Source organism: Denticeps clupeoides, chromosome 1 (genome assembly GCF_900700375.1).
Source record: "Denticeps clupeoides chromosome 1, fDenClu1.1, whole genome shotgun sequence".
Classification (NCBI taxonomy): Eukaryota; Metazoa; Chordata; class Actinopteri; order Clupeiformes; family Denticipitidae; genus Denticeps; species Denticeps clupeoides.
The window spans coordinates 20,340,646-20,360,505 of NC_041707.1; the positions used below are offsets into that span (position 1 = coordinate 20,340,646).

At 43.0% G+C, this 19,860-nt stretch overlaps 2 protein-coding genes across 3 annotated transcripts; both read right to left on the minus strand.

The window, feature by feature from the left end:
- Nucleotides 1–49: 49 nt before the first annotated feature.
- smtna (smoothelin a) lies at nt 50–9,289 on the minus strand. Its single transcript, XM_028994607.1, has 9 exons — nt 9,029–9,289; nt 7,804–7,905; nt 7,257–7,332; nt 6,907–7,038; nt 3,609–3,651; nt 3,005–3,131; nt 2,735–2,886; nt 2,213–2,379; nt 50–641 (listed from the first exon to the last, which is right to left on the minus strand). The coding sequence occupies exons 2-8, from the start codon at nt 7,897–7,899 to the stop codon at nt 2,229–2,231; spliced, it is 777 nt and encodes a 258-aa protein (XP_028850440.1). The 5' UTR covers nt 7,900–7,905; nt 9,029–9,289; the 3' UTR covers nt 50–641; nt 2,213–2,228.
- Nucleotides 9,290–11,611: 2,322 nt separating this feature from the next.
- On the minus strand, nt 11,612–16,247 carry slc35e4 (solute carrier family 35 member E4). Of its 2 annotated transcripts, XM_028991359.1 has the most exons (3): nt 16,110–16,247; nt 14,971–15,575; nt 11,612–13,657 (listed from the first exon to the last, which is right to left on the minus strand). In XM_028991359.1, exons 2-3 carry the CDS (start codon nt 15,554–15,556, stop codon nt 13,092–13,094), a joined length of 1,152 nt encoding a protein of 383 aa, XP_028847192.1. In that variant the 5' UTR covers nt 15,557–15,575; nt 16,110–16,247; the 3' UTR covers nt 11,612–13,091. The 2 variants fall into 2 exon arrangements, with proteins under 2 accessions (XP_028847192.1, XP_028847182.1); XM_028991349.1 differs by lacking the exon at nt 16,110–16,247 and having other exon boundaries at nt 14,971–16,097.
- Between the last annotated feature and the right edge of the window lie 3,613 nt (nt 16,248–19,860).

Here is a 19,860-nt window from a genome sequence, read left to right on the forward strand (position 1 = left end):
CCTAAATTTAAAGAAGGCAGTGGCAAAAACATAGAGCAATGACAAGCACTGCAAATTGGTGTTTTAATGGTGGCTAAACATAGGCGTCACACTCACATACATTCATTCCACACTTACTGTAAAGCACAGATATTGACACAGAAAGGGAGCTCTGCCGGGGATAAAATATGGAATGCAGGGCTGAGACAGTGTTTTTATGGCGAGAGTGACTGCATGAAACACGAAGGGGAAACTGTGACAGTCACTCATATTTGAACAGGTCCCCGCAGACTCATTAAAGCCGTGAGCAGGGCTGTTTGTACTCCACCATGTTCAATAACAATCTATCCCAACTATTGAGCATGATCTTCTCGGATCCTTCGATCCGAAATCGAGTAAATAGTAGTTATTTGGTGCTTTAAAAGACTGCAGCTCTGCATAGTTTCTAGCGATTTCGCTCAGTGAATAAAGCTAGTTGAGTAATAAGGCATGGTGGAGCAGGAGCAGACATTCCCTTCAGGATTTCAGTTTGGCACATGCGTTGCCAGGGGTGTGAACAGAGGTAACATCATTGATCCCAGAAGAAATTGGTGCGTCCCAGATGGGACCGTCTCTCTTCGCTGTGTGATGGGTTACTTGGATTAAAGCAGAGAGCTCGGTGTCTAGAGTGGAACAAACAGACAGGCAGAGAAATTGAGTAAATAACAGTAGGACCAGTTTAAATGGCCATCATGCTTCTAGAACAAAACCCGTGGAGGCCGGTTCTATCTTTAGCTACGAGTTATGGGCAAATGAACTGTGCTAAATTACTAACAACGTGACGGTGGTCACCAGAAAATCAGTACTGAACAAAAGAATCCATCTTGAATTCAGAGCACAGTTAAGGACGCACATGGTGCAAGCGTAAATAAATGGACTGGGAATATTTGTTTTTGCATGCAGAATGTGTCCAGTGGTTCTCAGATATATACGTCACATAAGCTTTAAACACAAGTAGACAAAGGCAACACAATTACACAAATATTTGTATGGCATAATCAGATAATATGAAGGAGTTTTATCGCTGGGATGACAATCATTGGACAGTCAAGTTTTCTGAAGTCCTCAGAAAAAGGTGGAAAAAGTTGACAAGAATCAATAGTCCTTGTGCATCTAATAGTCAATGAGGTCACAAAGGAACCCAGGGTAACTGGCTAATACTCATAACCTGTGGAAAAATGTTTTGTGGACAGATGAGACCAAAATAGAACCTTTGTTTAAATGAGAAGCATTATGTTTGGAGAAAAAATACATTGCATTCCATCTGTGAAACATGGTGGTGGTAGGGCCAGTTCTGTTGCATCTAGGCCAGGACCTCTTTCCATTTTAAAGGAAAACATGACAAAGCAAAGCTGAGAAGTCTGGAATAAGAGCATTGTAAGAGATAACCAGGAGCTAGGTGCCTCTTTGAGTCAAGTAAGATCTTTCTGATATTGCTGACAGACAGTTTGGAAAATGAGAACTGGTCAATTTGACTCTTTATAAATATGCATATGCTTAAGAGTTAAACAGAGGTCCATGCCAAGATTATGAGTGACTTCTCATGAATAATAGAGTTATTCTGTCATGTGAATGAATGGTCTGACACAAAGAGAATGGGTCATAGTATTGGCCAAATGATCTCATGCAGAGATCATTTTCTTTTAAGGATGATACAGATAGATGCATTTTAAAGTTGTAGACAGACCAGTTTCACAATATCAGCAAAATAACAGGTTACATGACAAGGACATCTGTGCAGTCACAAGATACTAGTCATACAAAGGAATTCAGAAAATGCTGAATGTCACTTTAAGCCAATACTGGATACTGGAGTTTTTAGGTTATATTACAAAACCCATTGTCAGAACAACATATGAGTTGCCTAAATGGGTGAGTTAAACTGAATTCAGCATTAAAGTCATATGCCCTTAATATGCAAAGGGAGCATATCTCTTGGTCTAAATTGCAGCACCATGAAAAGCCACTCACGTTCTCCTGTCACTGACATTAATCCACATGTGTAAGCTGCCTGGAATGCACTGATCTGGAGAACCCAGCTGTCCTCTCCAAACACACAAACATACAACATAACCCTACTAATAATGTAATCTATGAATAAATCAAACTCAGTTTTGCTGCTCGTATATGTTTCTGAAAATTGTATTTATGATACATTGAAATATTAATAGATTTTGTATTTCCTTTTTCTTACCAGGAATGGGTGTGTTTCAGAGGGTCCTTTTTTTGGTCTTAACTAGGCCTTTCTGCACCAGGCACCGGTAGAACTCCTGGATGTAGGTGTATACACACTTCCAGTCCGGCTCTGGCATCCGCACTAGGTCATCCACGTCTAGTAGACAGGCGCAATCTGCCAGCTTCCTGTGAAAAAGCCCACCATACACACACACACACACACACACACACACACACACATACACATACATACATTATACAAGCACACAGCACATCTCAAATCCTGAGTATTTGACCCAGATTCATGGCAAGTTCTCAGAATTGCACATTAGTGTGCTTATAGCCAAGTTCTAAAAACATTTACATTTACAGCATTTATGGTAGTAAGTGGGATTCGAACCCGGGTCTTCTGGTTCATAGGCGAGTGTGTTACCCACTAGGCTACTACCACCTACTAAAAAGATGATTCTATGTATATGCAATAGCAAAAAACTTTGACCAGTGTGTCGGCAGTCGTATGCACATGACACAGTGTATTTACTCTGCAGTCTTGAAGGCCTTCTCAAAGTTGGCACGCCGGTCATATGGGTCAAGGGTGCAGTAGTCAAAGCCCTCAGGGAAGAACCTGTGCACAAGAGCACAGAATGCCAAGCCATCCGCCCAACTGGAGGAGAAGTTCTGAATATTCACACCCTAAAGCAATAAGAAGTAAAAAGAATGGAAAGAGCACCAGCAAAATGAACCTAAACACAAATACACAAATATTAGATTTATGCACATGCTTGTTTAGGAATGACCTAAACAACCTCACCTCATATGGTTCAGTTTTGGCCCTGCACCAGTCCAGCAGCATCTGTTTAACATTTTTACTGTTGGGCACCGCTGCTTCCCCCATACAGACTGGAGCCTTTGTCGTGGAGGTGGATGGGTTGCTGTGGCTGTTAAATTATGTCAGATTACTTGCAGGAGTGTTATAACAAGCATGCATGCACATATTTTTTTTTTGTATCGTGCTGCAAGATTTTAATGTGATAATGCCAGTAGTAGTCTAATTTACTAGCATTAACTAGAATCAGCATTGGGACTAATGCATCAATATATTGTTAACAGCAATGCATTATATTTAAAATATTATGAAATATTATGATGGAAATTGCTGTACAGGAGTGAAATGTACTGAATATAATAGAAGATTATGCCTAGGTATTCTTAGTCTAGATTATGTTGGTGTTTCCATTATTTTGTAAAGTATACTGTGGACATAAGAAGTGTACACACCCCTGTTACAATGCAAAGTTATTGTGATGTAAAAAAGTTTTACCATAAATAAATAATAATCCCCAAACTTTCCCAATCTTTAATGTGACCTATAATTTGTACAATTCAAACAAATCTGTTTATAATCTTGAACAAACCTGGAGGCAGGCGGCAAGGAGGCCTTGCTTTGTGCTGCTGTCTCTGAATAGAAAGGAGGCATAGAAAGAGAAAGGTTATTGGTTATATATATATACGTGTTTTTGTTCAGTCACAACTTTTTTCTCTCTCAAATAAATAAATTTGTTAATATCATTAGGTAAAAATATGATAACTGTTTCTGTATTTACTGAGCAAGACACTTAACCCTAAGTTGCTCCAGGGGGGGACTGTCCCTGTAACTACTGATTGTAAGTCGCTCTGGATAAGGGCGTCTGATAAATGCTGTAAATGTAAATGTAATGTGTACATGTGGCTCCAGCAATTGCGACCCTACATGGGATTTCTACTGATACATTATTTAGTTCACTCTCAATCGATTCACTCGGAACAATACAAGAAGAAGACACCTTTATTCACACTTATAGGCAGGAGATATTGGCTGCCATATCACCTTCAATTCTTCACCTCGGAAATTTTTCCCATTTCAGCAAGTTTCTCCAAAAACAGCCTCTCTAGGGCGAGTCATTTTTCCGCAGAGTGCTGATTTCGGGGACATTCCAGAATGATGACCGCTGATGCTCACGTGGTGAAAGGGAAGTTCACTATTCATCCCTGTCCTCAGGGCTGTGGCTTCTCCATTCAGGACAAGGATCGGCATGAGGCATGCCCGGTCTGCCTCGGCGCTGTCCAGCTGTGCGAGTTCTGTCGCCTGGAGGTCCCGCTCAAACTGGACTTTTGTGAGCTTGGAGTCTTCTGACGAGGAGGACGTGCAAGCCACTCAGCTGACAGCAGGTTTTGCTGGTGCTGCACCAACATGGTGCTCCTTCGTCTCCATGTTCTGTCGAGCAGCTGCTAAGCTGTTTGCTGGGTGGAGATTGGAATTGATTCCACCGATCTATTCCCTCATCATCAGTCAGCCAATCAACTCATCAAAGAGGATCATTTAAGGACATCTCCAGCCACCAGACGGGGGCCCATTTTTGTGGAGCCGGAGGAGGATAGAGAGGAGAGTTTCGTAGTGTTTCGGAGAGAAAAGTTAGAGAAAAGCCTGTGTTGTGTGTTAGTGGTCAGTGTTGGGTTTTTGTTGCGTAACTTTAATGTCTCTCCTTTTATGGTGTGTTGTTCCTCCTGTGGTTGTTGTTGTTATGTACAGCACTCTAGGTTTTGGTTGGTTGTTTACTACTCCCTCTAAATAAAAGCACAATATTTCACTTTTCCCACCTCACACATCCCTCTCCTTCGTTGTCACTTTTCTTAACCCCTAGACAGGGACATGACACCGGACTTAACCACAGAGATCACCTCGTCCTGGTCCAAAGCTCTGTCTGCACGCACTGCAGTTCTGGGCTATTTGCCCGGCATGTCCTGGATGTGGACATACCGGGCCCGGTCAATCTCCCCATGATGGAGCCGTCACTGGCCACCTATCTCAGGGGGGTTGCGGGTGGTTCTGCCCTCCCTCCAAGGCAAATTTCATATTGCGATTCACCCATTTTCACAGGCAGTTTCTCAGTTTTGCTTTTGAGGGGGCGATGTATGAATACTGTATACTGCCCTACGGCCTTTCACTGGCTCCTCGCACGTTTTTACGAAATTGGTCATGCACACCCTGCTTTGGTGCAAGGGCATTCGCGTTCTGAAATATTTGAAACTGAAGTGAAGTGATTGTCATTGTGAAGCACAGCAAGCACAGCACACGGTGACACAACAAAATGTGTCCACTGCATTTAACCATCTCCCTTAGTGAGCAGTGGGCAGCCATGACAGGCGCCCGGGGAGCAGTGTGTGGGGATGGTACCAAGCTCAGTGGCAGGTGATCCACCCCCACCCAGAGCTGTGCTGCCGTCTGCTGAGAGGTCAAAGCTTTTAGCTAAAGGGTTGCTTGCTAATCTTATCGGCACTATTCAGAGCTTTAGGGCTTTCTCAACCAGGGGCCTCTGTGCTTATAAATGGCGTTTTTATGAGCTCATATTTCCGCACATTTGAAGTATGCTATTTGAAAGTAAATAGACCAAATTTGCCTGTCTTAGTTTCAAATACCATAATTCAAATGTGTGGAAATTGGTGTCATAATTGAATTAAGTTAACCCTTCAAATATTTTTTTGAAGTGCAGGACCTGCTGGAGAATTATAAAGGTCATTTGGCAGCTATTTTAGCAGTTGGTATTGATAGGGTGTCGCCAGGGTCTCACCCCCTTGACATACGTTTTCTGAAGGGTGTGTGACAACTGAGGCCTGAGGCAGTTAAGATCCATTTCTGCTGGTGCTGCTTCAGCATGTGCCTAAAGTTACATTTACATTCACGCCATTTATCAGACACACTTACACAGAGCGTATTACAATCAGTAGTTACAGGGACAGTCCCCCCTGGAGACACTCAGGGTTAAGTGTCTTGCTCAGGGACTCAAAGGTAGTTAGTGGGATTTGGACCTGCTCTTCTGGTTCATAGGCGAGTGGGTTACTCACTAGGCAACTACAATGCAAAGTTGTGCTAAAGTCTTTCAGTTGCTCTGCACTCTTTTTCTTGGCTATATTTTGCGATGGACGTCGGGAAGTGCCTTCATCTCCTCTGCCCAGTGTGAGCATTGTGGGGGTATTTGCTCCATACTCAGGCTTTTTGCTCATGTGAGCAGCTGTTCGTCAGCTACGCAAAGCCAGGATAAAGCAGTGTCGGTCGCATTTGATTGTGGAAGCTTATAATAGCTAGGGCACACTCCACCAGAGTTAGGGCACACTCTACCAGAGCTGGGTCCACCTCCTGGGCACTGTTTGGGGGAGTGTCAGTGGGGGACATCTGTGCAGCTGCCACGTGGGCATTGGCGAACATTTTTATTGCCTAGATGTGGTTTCCTCTTTGGTGGCTACTGCAGTGCTTACTGCCACCTCAGGGAATTCCTCCTTTGGTACGGTTCCACTGGGCGGGGCATGTACATATGTACCATACTTCCTGTGTTGTACCGAGTGAATTAACTGAAAGGGAACGGCAGGTTATGCATATAACCACTGTTTTCTGAGGAAGAGGAACAAGGTACAACACTACGTCGCCCTGCCCTGGCCCTGCCTAGCTCAGCAAAGAGCGGTTCTGAACTGAAGGGCAGACGGCGACAGGTGGTTTTACGGGGCAACATGGCCCTTCCCCCAGTCGCCCCATCTCCTGCCTATGGGTGTGATTAAAGGTGTCAGCCGGGCACACAGAGGCGTGGTTAGTGGTTATATGCATAACCCGAGGTTATGTTAATATATATCTTCAACTAAACCTGACCAAACCTTGCTGCCAGATGAGTATCTGGGACTCACTTTGTGTAGCACCACGTCCATTTGTTTGCCCCAGAGCCTTGTTTGTTCCATCACCTACTGGATGGCTTCCACTACAGACGCCCTTCTGACGCAAGTCCTGCTGCCGTGAACCCCTCTCACGCTCTCTCTGTTCTGGGGGGTTTTGTGGGGGGGAGATTGAATGCAGACAAGCATGTTAATTTGTTAATCATTTTTTTTATAAATTAAGTACAGAAATATAAGTTATGTTTCACTCTTGTCTGTATCATGTGTTCTGAATTTCATTGTTAAGAGTTTTTGAAAAAGCCAGGTGCATGTGCCAAATCTGTGTTACCAATTGTATCCAAATCACGTGCTGCTAGAGCTCCTACCTCTCTTTTTATTCAGGAGCTCTCGCAAGGCCGCCCGAAGCATTCGCCTCTCATCAAAATCCACGGCCTTGTCCAACTGCAAGAGAAAGAAGAAAAAGATGCCTCTGAATGGCTTTTACATGCAGGGTAGTTTTTTTAAGGCCCTCAGGTTTCACAATGCTTGTTGTTTCAAAATGTTAACGTCAGCTGTTTTTTGTTATAAGAGATTCTGAACATTCTATAGCTATAATTTAATTATAATTAACAAGGATGGCATAAAATGTTTAACAGACAGTTTATTGACGTGTGTGTTAGCAGTTTTTGTAGATAGCTGATATTTAAATTGATTGTGTAATGCATACAGTTTAATATTCATTTAGCTTCTGTATTTTACCTTTTGGAAACCACTACATGCTGTCTTAGTGGCACAGTTTAGTCACTTTGATAATTACAGTTGTTTATTGATTATGATATGGACATTTTATTGTCCTTGCATCATTATCAAGATGGCATAATACAAAAACATAGTTATCCACAGTCATGGAAGATTGTGTACATTGCGGCTCACCATGTCATTGAGGACTTGCTCATCATCAATTGCAGCAAGCTGCTCACTTGTCAGTTTGCCACCTTGAGAGGCCACGGATTTTGTTTGACCCTCCATCTCCCTCTGCAGGTAAAAACAAGTGAATGCAACCATGAACGGCTGAAAAAACTGTGGAGGAATGCCGTTCTGTCAACCTGTTCACTGTGGAGGACCACTGAAGGTTTTCCTGTGACCAAAATCAGGCCAGAAGATCCTTTAGGCTATGCAAATGTCTAAGGACGCTTGTGGACCAAGCAAGCACCTTAAACTCGTCACCTTTGTCAGCATTTTTTGTACCAGGAAGCATTTTTGTACCAGGAAAAAGGCCACTGCCATCAGATAAAACTGCTTACATGAAGAGGCACACGTGGTCTTTAGGTGTGTGTGACAGTAACATCCACTTGGGCTCAGGGTTTCTCCTTGCACAGAAACTTACAATAGATCAGCCAGCTTGCATTCTTCCCATACATGTCCCATGCTGCTGACATCTCCTCCACAAGCAAACAACTCACAAACCTGTCACTGTGGAGATGCTCTTGCTCATTTGTTTAGCATGTGGTCCTTGTCAATGTTGCTCAGGTTCCAATGTAGCTTAGTACATTCAAGAACCAGATACCAGTAACCAGCTAATGTTGTGAATTGTACCATTTAGTGGCTGATGGGTCTCCTGTGCTCTTCATATATGAATCATGGAAACCAGCAAAAAAAAAACAAGGAAAAACATGAACACATGAACAGAAAGTAATGTCTGGCCAAGAGACGTTTGCTCTCACATTCTTAATCAGAATGTAAACAGCAAGCGCTGCTAGTTTGGACTGAAATAAACCATGCAGGGTTACAGGGAGGCTGTGTTCATTGTGCATCTACTAGTAGCCTGGTGAGTAACACACTCATCGATGAACTTCTATGTTGGTTTGAAGAGATATAACGGAAAAGCCTATGAACCAGAAGACCACAAAGTCACAGGTTTAAACCCTTCCTCCAAGGGGACTGTCCCTGTAACTACTGATTGTAAGTCACTCTAGATAAGGGTAAATGTAATCTCAAAATATTTCATAGTTAGCATTACAGACAAACAATTTGAGGGAGATTTCTAGCATGCATGTGGTAATGTAGTGTGCATTTATCCATGCAATCCTAAATGTAAACCTGGTAGAAAGAAGATGATGGGTGTTGTCCAGACGCGAAAAAAACTGCAGGTACTTACCAATCTGTGGAATATCTGTGAAGGGCTTTTTAAGAAGATCTTTGTCCAGTGGTCAACCTGTTGTTTTACGGTGATTGATGTCTAAATGTGTGCAAGCTGAGCGTTAAAAGACAGTTTTGCTACCCTTGTCGCTCTCCTGTGATAAGAAGGCAGTGACAGGACCTCTCGCTTAAAACCCCACCTCTCCTGACCCCTCTCAGAAACACTGGGAGAGAGAGCAAGAAAAATGCTTAGATTCGTTTAGGATTTTCAAGTGGAATATTCTGGTGCCCTGTCTGGTCCTTCAGCACTTTCCTTCTGTAAACTTCCCTCCCCCAACTAGTCTCTCCATCTTTTCTTTAAGGCATGTGAGATTTTTGGTTGTTTTTTTGTCCTTTCCTGTGTGATGGAAACAAAAGGCAGCAAAAGGCATTCACATTTTGTAATATAAATAACTATATTAATGTCATCCCATGGGTCGATGTGTGTATATGTGCGTGTCCAGGGTGGAGATGTGTAATGGGAGGGTTGAGCTGCACATAGCACATAGTGGCAGAACAGCAGAACTGGAGAACACAACCTTATTAAGGCATAGGCAGAGAGAGAGAGTGTGAGAGAGAGAGATGTAGCCTGCCTGTTGCCATGTTTACAGAAGCCAAAGCCACACTTTGCAAATACACACGTACACACACAGGCTCATCAGTCTGGAGTCAGGCCAACACACACTCACATGCATATACAAGTTCTGATAAGGGCATCGGGTCAGCAGGAGAACTGGTGGCCATCAGTGGAGAGTACTGGCTATTGTAACATTATATACAGTAAATTACCGATGTCCAATACAGTCGTACCTTGCACCCATGATATTCTTATTAATCTACCATGTAGCAGTATATCCATGTGACTGCATTTAGAAAATGGATGGATGGATGGCTATTCTGAGAAACCAGTTATATATTTCATTGTAGATTTTGGAAGACATTTCACAATGATGGAATGTAAGGGGACCTAAAACTTTATGAGACTGTTCTGGCATATTGGTGAAGTAGGGGACTGTATGTACACAACTACTTTCAGGTCAGTTTAATTGAAATTTTGCTTGTAGGTTTTTAGGGCTGTATTGGAATATAACTTTGAATAAACTATTATTCCCAGACATATTCTTATACTGATCAGTTTCTTAATGCATCCAAAGGGTGGCGCTAAAGGCCTTAGATTAGCTTGAAGTCTAAACTAAGTAATCATAAGATCAGTGTCAAATGTCTGTTCATATCTTGAAATATCCTGTTTATCGCTCACACTACTGCCAGCTATGATGCTGAGTGGTAATCTGAGTAAACAGATCTTCCAAAAGAGGCAAAATGACTTGCTTCGGCTGATTTACATAGTAAATTAATACAATCTTTATTCATTATTATGTTAAATTAAAACTGAAAACAAATGATTACAGCAAAACTATCTGAAAGTATGACAGACAGAAAAGTTATGACACCATACACAAATGTGGCTTTTCTACCAGGTATGTTTTGGCCATTTTTAATGAATGGAAAAATATGTTACAATTTCATGATATCAGAAACCTCACATTTAGCCTTAAACATGGCAAAAATGGGTCTGAAATTCATCAGTGCATTTTTGTGCAGTAACGTAAGCATGTATTGCAGCAATACAATCTGTTAATCCTATCAAATCAGTACTGAATTTGTAAACAAAAATACACAAATAAATAAAATAAAAAAAACTCTGGCCAGTCCCTTACACACAAACTGCCACTGGGACTTCAAGTCTTAAAAAGTTCATAATGTAGAACTGAGGTATAGAGCTTTTCTTCAAAACAGTGTTCTCTGCACATATCACACTTATTTCAAATGGAAATATATAACTCACTTATCCTTATATGGTTATGTGCAAACTAGAGACATTACACCAGACTATATGATTCCCAATTAGCTTTTTAGTTTTTTTTTTAAATCAGAAAATAATATGAAACATTCTGAAATAAAAAGAAACATTTCCTTTAGGTTGTGAGTGAGTCTGGGATTGTCAAGATTCGTGGCCCTTACATTATTTTCCAGAAAGCCATTAAAAATGTTAAAACTACACCTCAGCGGTATTGTGGAGGTCTGCTTAGTACTGCAAAGTCCTGTACACTTTCCAGCAGAGGAATGATGCCACATTAGAACAAAAATACAAAGCTACCGTCAGCACACACTGCCTTTGCGGCATACAAAGGGCAAAAATATGAAAGTTGATACCTTTGTTAATGAGGAAAGAGCAATGGTAATATCAGCAACTAAACTGAGCTACAAAAACAGTAATGATGAATTATGGAGAGCATGTATGGATGATCATTGCTGAAATAGAATAGATTTGGAGTAATTGTAACGTTTGCATCTTAATCTTTGCTCAATTAGCAGTTTAGCATTTTGGTTATAGTCTAACAGATAACCATCATTGAATGATTCTATATATACATACACAGCTTCACATGTTACTCATAATATTAATTCTTTTGGGCTTTGTCACCCCCCCCCCCCCCCATCCTGTAATGCACATGAAAACTGATCTTGTATTAAATACCAGTTAAATGTCAACCGTAGTTAACAGAAATAAACAAATTCTTCTACTTTTTTTTTTTTTTAACCACCAGACAATCCAGGAATGAATCTGTTTGGTGTTGCACAGTAATGGGTAAAAAGTCACATTAAAATGCCAAATGCCAACTGTATTATCTTAGGATCTTATAACTGGCCTTTAGGACAACCTATTTCTCTGAGACAGTCCGTACTACTATATATCTCATCCGCCAATCAAAACACACCAGCCAGTAAATCAGGGTTCTTCATGTCAGTCTTTTATGATTTTTTGATGATTATCTGCTGCATGTTTGAAGAACCCGACAGTAAATGGTGTAAGTGTACATTACACTTAGAGGTAAAAATCCCCTCAGAACAATTCTGCATCAGACATCAAAAAGCAACCGAAACTTCTCTTACTATTATTTAAAAAATAAGATTATTAACTTTTTAAAAACAGCAGAGGTATGTGCCAAAACAGACAATTAAATCAGAAGAAGGCAAGGCTGCGGCTTCTGCCCGCAGAGTTAAATAAAGGTCGGTTTAGGGTTCATGTTTGGTGTCTCTGTGGAGAAGAACGTCCTAAAATGGAACAAGTCTCCTAAGAGAGCGCAAGAACTATTAATAAAAGACTTGCCTTCATCGAGTATGAAATGGCTGTGGCTGCATGGAATAAACCAGCTCACACCTCAGGGTGCGGAAACATCAACTCTTCCCTCTTGATCGGATTGCTGGCTAAAGAAAAATAAAGTTCCTGACCCACTTTGCAGTGTCTCCAAGCTGTAAACAAAAGTAATCGTAACCCAGAGATCAACTCAACACCGTTATAGACATCTTAATAAGCTGCCGCAAAGTTACCCTCCCGAATCAAATATCTGTAACAGAATGTTAACTTTGGCATCTGTGTTGAGTCAAACATTCCTCATGAACTTACTTGTGCTTTACCTGTGTCACTGTAGAGTTCTCTTAACCAAAAAGTCCAATGGATCCATGTCACAAATGGCCCTTGTGAACTAATGTAGTGTTAGCACACCATAACTGCATATAGCTTCCCTACCAATCTGTAGAGATTTCACAAACTAAACCTTAAAGTAGGTAGAAATGCATCCCCATGTCACAAATAATACTCTGCGCGTTCAAAGTTTCTAAAACATGCAACGATGGAAGATGAACAGAGTGCTCGTCTCAATTGTATTCACAGTGGCATCAAGAGCTTGAAGGGCGCTGACGATGACGTGACAGAATTTGACATCATGGCACCCTGCGAGGGGAGGGCTGATTTGCTAAAGAAATGACTCCTTTGCTTTCAACGGATGTTGACCCAGTCTACCACAGCGCCTTGGAATACACAGGTCTGTCTCGTAAGAGGACGATGGCAAAACGAAACTCTTGGCACAGTGCGAAGGTACTACAAGGAAATGGGAGTAAAGGAAGGAACCAAATCCACCTTCAGTGATGGTAGCCGCCACTCTCCATGTTTCTCACAAAGCCATTAAAGAGTCCCCCATTTAGTCCACCCTGTCCTTGGAAACATCTAAACGGTCTTCCAACAGGTCCTGAAGGGGCTCCTCTAACACCATTCCAAGGAAGGCTCTCTCGCCCAGCTTTGCGCTGCTGCCGCTGCTGCACTCAGTGCCGATCTCGCCAGCCCTCTCCTCCCCGGTCTTCCTGGCCCTCCTGGTGTCCAGGTACCCAGCAATAAACTCAGAGTTCTGGTAGATGACCATGCCAGAGAGGGTGAGGACGGCACCGGCGCAGCTCAGGGCCGAGAGCTCGCTGCCAAACAGCAGCTGGGAGAGCAGCAGGTTCCCCACCACGCTCAGGTTGCCCAGAATGTGCAGCGTGACGGCGGAGGTCAGGGTGATGACGCAGCTGCTGGCCAGGTTGTAAAGCACCGAGACCAGGCAGCTGAGCAGGATGAAGAGCCACAGGCGCCGGTCATAGCTGAGTGGGGACTGCAGACCGGCCCAGTTCTCCAGGGCCAGAGCAGCCACGGCCAGGATGCAGAAGCTAGGGATGGACATCAGGTAGAGCAGGAAGACAGAATTGATTTTCTCCTCCTGGAGAAGGATACCTGTGCAGAAAATAAGTTGAATATTTACTCCATATCAAGCTAAAAATCATGCTTGTGGACCTCTGTTCATGCAATAAGGAGACATTTTTACGTTTACATTTACAAGACGCATTAATCCAGAGCGACTCACAATCAGTAGCTACAGGGACAGTCCCCACAGAGACACTCAGGACACCATGGTAGTAAGTGGGGTTTGAACCTGTGATCAGCTTATGGTCTTCAGGTGAGTGTCTTACCCACTAGGCTACCCACAAGTTCTTATAAAGAACTCTGTTCCGTATGTCGCACCAAACTAACAAACAACAGGAAAAGAACACACACATTTCATCAGTAACCGAACAACATTTCCGCTCCCACTTCATTCTGCGCAGGGAGTCGCTCCAGGGGAAACGGGACCGCTGTGCTGAGCGAGCAGGGCTCACACAAAGTAAACAAGTGGGATCTTTACCATTCTCTGGGCAAACCGAAAATAGACAAGTGAAATGTAACACTACCAGGTTGACCTAGATGGGTATTTCAAGGAGAGACCCCCAGGACTAATGGGGTCAGGCCGTGAAAGTCAAACCCAGACTTTAGTTTAGTAGTGTATGATTTATGACAGAAAATGAATACGCAGGACATCAGAATGCCACAGCAGCTTTAAACTTAAAACACATACACACACACACACACACACACTACCCCACTGAACTACCACTGACTGGACAGGACCCACACTGTCTACACACACACCATTTTAACAATTGAATAATTTGGTTTTTGCCTAATTTTACCCTGTCTGGAAGAGTTACCTGTTGCAGCTGATACTGCGAGACAGTCTCTTTAGATCTATTCCACTGCCGAACATTTTGACACATGTAACTCATTTAGACTAAATTCTAATTAAATCCATGCAAACGGTGATGCAACCACTTAATGTAATGCAGTGCAGATGACATCCATTCCGTCCAGGAACCAGACTGGCTTTCTGCCGATGTAATAGTTATTACATTTACTATTACGCAACAGCCCGATAGGTGGTTAGGGAGGGCAGACAAACAGTAGACCAACCAGCTTTACCAGAAAGACACGGCTTTCGACCGTCTGCTCTGTACGAATCGGGCCCTTGTAAAAATGTTCCAACAGACCAGGTACCTCCCTGTGGGAGGAAATGAGCAGGAAAAACCCTTCACGGCATGACAACAACATGTCTGCTGAGGAACGAGGAGGAGTAATTTATTACGCATTACTAACACTGAATCTGACTTGCAATGAAAAAACACGAAGTTCAGCAGTGACACTGACTGCACCTTGTTACGCTGACAGGTACTCACTTTGCTGAATGGACTTAACTCCTCTTAGCATCGTGGCCGCAAAGACGAAGAGGCAGCCCGTCTGGTCGAACTGCACCTCGCCCATGATGCTGAACGAGGCTCCCAGGCAAATGGGCATCATGGCCGTGTACTTCAGGATGTGGTGCTGCTTCCCCAGGATCAGTGTGGATATGGCCAGGGTGAACAGCGGCGTTGTGCTGTAGATCATTTGTGCAAAAGACAACTGTACATAGTTGAGTCCGACGTTGCCAAACGCAATGCTTGCGCAGAAGGTCAAGCTCAGGAGGAAGACCTTGAACTTGGCAGCGGCTGTCAGGTCCTGCTCGCCGATGCCCCTGTGCCGGCCGATGCTGAGTTTGATGAGGCCGTAGTCCACCACGATGGCGGTCAGCATGTGCAGAGCGGACAGAAGGAGCGGGTACCTGAAGTTGTACACGGCGAAGATCCATTTGTTCAGGCTGGATATGGTGGTGCCGGTGACCAGCCAGACCGCCACAGTGGACAAGAGGTGCAGCATCTCGGGTGGCCTCCTCCCGGCGTCACGCCGAGTCGCCTCGCGTTTAGAGAGGCCATCTGTGCTGATCATGTTCGAGGCATCTCTACATCTGTAGGGAAGGCACATTTTAAGCTCGTGGAGGAATAACACCGCACCGATTTCCAAAAAACCCAAAACAAGCAACCCCGCGAGTTCGGAGCCGACAGGTGCCGTCTGGCACGTGTCGTTCTTACGCGTCCGAGCGGGGCGTGTTCAGGAGCGCAGGGGGCGGCGCCTTTCTCCGCCGGCCCCGCGAGCGCGCTGCTCATTGGTGCGCAGCAGCGGCAGCGACAACACAATTCCGTCGCCATACGTGAGCGGCGCGACCCCCATTCCGGCCAGCGGGAAATGATTAAAGCGGACCGGCTTGGACAAGTCTGTGTTGTATTAGCTGGAGCTAGCCATTAGCTTCACACACACACAAGCACCACATTAAATTAAAAGGTCCGGGACAGAGAACGTGTCGGCAGTGTTTCCCGACAGGTCCGCGGTAATTCCGAGTAAAAACGAGCGGAGGTCGCCGGCACGCAGCTGCCTCGGCCGGTCACACACGACGCGTGACGAGAAAAGACGGCAAAACGCAGAGTAAACGCCGCGGTTTTACCCGTTCCGCTGCGCGGCTGTGAGAACCACCGCCCCGCGTCGGGCCCTTGTCCCCGGCTTGACGCGAACAGGACGTCTCGCTCGACGGACGGCGCATAGAAACAGACCCAGTAGATCGGGCGCTGCACATGGCGGACAGCCGAGCCTCGTCCGCGGCGACCGCACACCCTGCACGCCGGCCGTAGCGCTGTGCGCCACACACTAATTTACCGAAACGTTTTGGTTTTGTGTGGGGTTTTATTTTATTCAGTCCTGTGCAAATGCAAAACTGTCAGTACACATAATTTGATACCAAATCCACGGCCCAAGTCTGTGAAGAGTGATTTGTTGGTGACTTTGATCAAATCTCCCGGTCAGGTTGAAGCAGCTACGACCTCTTGTGGCTGATGCGAAATCTTGACGACAGCAGCCTGGATCAATTTAAGCAGAGAATAAGTAGACAATTTAACTGTAAATCACCAGAAAGCTGCCCATGAGTAGTTTTTTACCCTAGACTTTTCTGTACACTTTTATCTTCATTGTCGACATCAAACCCGTCTTTGTGTAATCTTAATTATTGTATAGCGTACATTTCTTTTCATCCTCTCTATCTAAAAGGTGTAATGTCAAAATGTTCTTTGTGATTATAAATTGTATACGTCATCATGTCATCTTTTTGTGTAAAAGTACTGTGTTTTATTTTAATTTCAGTATTGAAAATGTTATTAAGATGATTTTTTCTGATGTTGCACTGAAGATCTCTTCATATTTTTTCAAATGGAAATAAAAATAAAATCATGGAAGTGATGTATATGTTGTTATAAATGTTATATGGGGGATAACACATATTTTTTGCAAAAAGTTTGTGCTACTTGGTTTCCTCCTGAAGCCAATAGGGGAAATGCTACATGATCTATAATTTGCAAAAGTGCTCAGTTCACCATTCCTGACACACAAGGACACTGTACAATCAAACAATACAACACACAGAAAACACAAGATAATAAAGCATAGTAAATATGATGAGAAGGCATATGTAAAATAAAACAATTAGATGGTGCAAATGACTCAGTGAGAGAAAGCACACTTGAACAGATAGATGAGTGAGGTTTTAAAGGACGAGAGTGAATTGAAAACAGACAGAAGAGGATGATCTAGGGGTATAAGAGGGAGTTGCAACCTAGAGAAGGTCAGACAAATATGGAGAATCAAGGCCGTGAATGGCCTTAAATGCGAACAGAATAATTTTGAATTAAAGCCGAGACTTAAGCGGGAGTTATACAATAGATAAAAGGAGTTCTAGCAATGATGCGGGTGGTTCTGAACCAGTTGAAGCTTAAAGAGAGTAAAGTAATAATCTAAAAGGCAAGTGTCAAAGACTGTGAACTAGGATGGAGGTAGTGTGGTGGATGAGGTGAGGGAAGGAGGAGACTGATATTACAAGACAATAGAATGCAGACCGGATGATGATGGTATGATGGTTTTTGGTATGACATTGAAAAGAATGGGTATATGTCTATAGAGGTGTGTGCAAGAGGTCACCAAACATACTGAACGGATCATAGAACCTCAAGTATTGATGAACTTCTGTCACATTCACGTTTGTAGATTACATTTACAGCATTTAGCAGATACTCTTATACAGCATGATTTTCAGGCAATAGTTAGAGGGAAAGTCCTCCTGGAGCCACTGGTGGGACTCAAGCTCCCCATAGTGGTCTGCTGGAAGACATTGACATTAATAATGTTCATTATGTGTTTAATTGCCATGTAGTTCTGCATGTATTCTTAATATCCTCATTGTAAAACAGTAGTACCAGCATCACAGTTTGGGAAAGGCTGTAGTTTAACAGCTGTGTGGCCTCAAAAAAACACCCACTAGTTTGGGTAGTCGTAAAAAAGAGGCCCCAGTTTGCAAGAAGAATGAAGAATGGGATGTGGAGCAATGCAAAAAGATAATGATGAGTCCAAACAGAACCAGTTCCAGAGTGCTGTGTGTGTCAGGGTACAGCGGGATATGCGTGGTGTAATCAAAAGTAGGTGTCCCAGCCAATTATTGCAGTGTGCAACATTTTTGGCAGTGCAGTGCATATTAGCCAAATTGATTTTTGTTGCTTATGCTTTTACCGATTGTCCAAATACCATTCTTATCCTGACTGAGGTTGTGCTTAAGCTTTATTCTCTTAGTAACAACTCCCCAGCTGAAGATTTCCGGATTTCCTCCTTGATCCTCAGACGCAATGTTATTTAATGATAACCAGAAATGATTATCTGTGCAACTAAAGCACAACTAAAGGGTGTAATGCATATACAGAAAATATCCCTCTTTCAGTGAATCAAAAAAGTTTACAGATTTCCATAAGATGTCCTGTTGTGGGTAAGAAGTGCTTACACTAGATGGCAGTGAGAGCAAGTCTTTGAGAAGAATCCAGATTTGTAATTTTCTGGTAATGATTTGGGTTTTTTTTCTACTTTTTACACTACAGAATATTATAAGAAAAATGTTCTTTTGTACAGTTTTTTTTTCTACGCCGAAGTCACATTACATTATCCATAAAACAATACCGAATGACAGACATAAACAACTATCATATTATTTTGAAACTATTAATAAGTAATATTTGCATATTTAATGCACAGGTAAGTAAGAATCCATCCTGAGACTGTGTGGTCCAACCTGCTGAGAAAAGGAGTCATAAAATCTGATCTTACAAGTACAGCTCCACTATACACGTGGTTTCGTCTCCACGTGCTCGCAGCCACCGGAAAGAAAAGTGCACTCTGTGGACAGGTCGTTTTTTACTGAATGTAGCTGTGGGTAATGGAAAACATGGTGATAGAGTTCTTTGTGACACACACAGATGTGTCCACACAAGTACTTCAACAGAAACAGTGCTAACGTCACCTCAATTAAGCTCAATTAAGTGACAACAAGGTTCCCATTTTTGACCTTGAGTTTTGAGTTGTGATCATGTCTGTCTTTGGTTTTCACATCCACCTAATCACTTGCTGCATTACAGGTTTTGTTCACATGAAATGATGGCCGATTATTCCATTGCCCACATGTGTGGGAGAATGGCCAAGAAGTAGAGGTTTAACGACAGGAATGGCCAGTGCTATTTGACAACTCTGAGAACATCAAATTAACCAGCAATGGTGCAACCATTTTGTTTAGCTCAGGCATAGTTATGATTAAGGTCAAAATGGAAATAATGCGGAGGAATTCTAATTGGCATTGTATAGTTTTTAATGGCAAGTCCGGTTGTGGTGTAGGAACCTATAGGCTCAGTGTTTCACCAGACAACAGTGGCCTTTGTAATGTAATGTAATGATGGGGCGGGCCTTGTGTGATGCTAACACTCCCCTGCTGTTAGTTAAAGCATTCTGAACTGGTTTGCAGATGTTGCATGCAATGCCAATGGACTCAAGCATCACCGGTTATGGGAAGTGTTGCTGTCGACAGTTCTGAAAGCCATAACACTACAGACTGGGAGATGTGGGCTTTTATTTATCTAGCAACTTCTTTTAAATTGTGAAGAATTATGGGTATCAAATTATCACCATATTTGTAAATCTTCTGCTGATTGTTTTCTTTTTATTGGACATGACACAGTTTAATATTCAGATACTTCTTCATTTCCAACGTCCTGAGCCTCATACATGACCTGCAAATTTGTCAAAGTATTTTCCTCATATCATTAATCACCGACACCAGATGCGGAATTGTTAAAATGCTACAAGCTCTTCCAAGGCCTTGTATTCTTTTCTGGGGG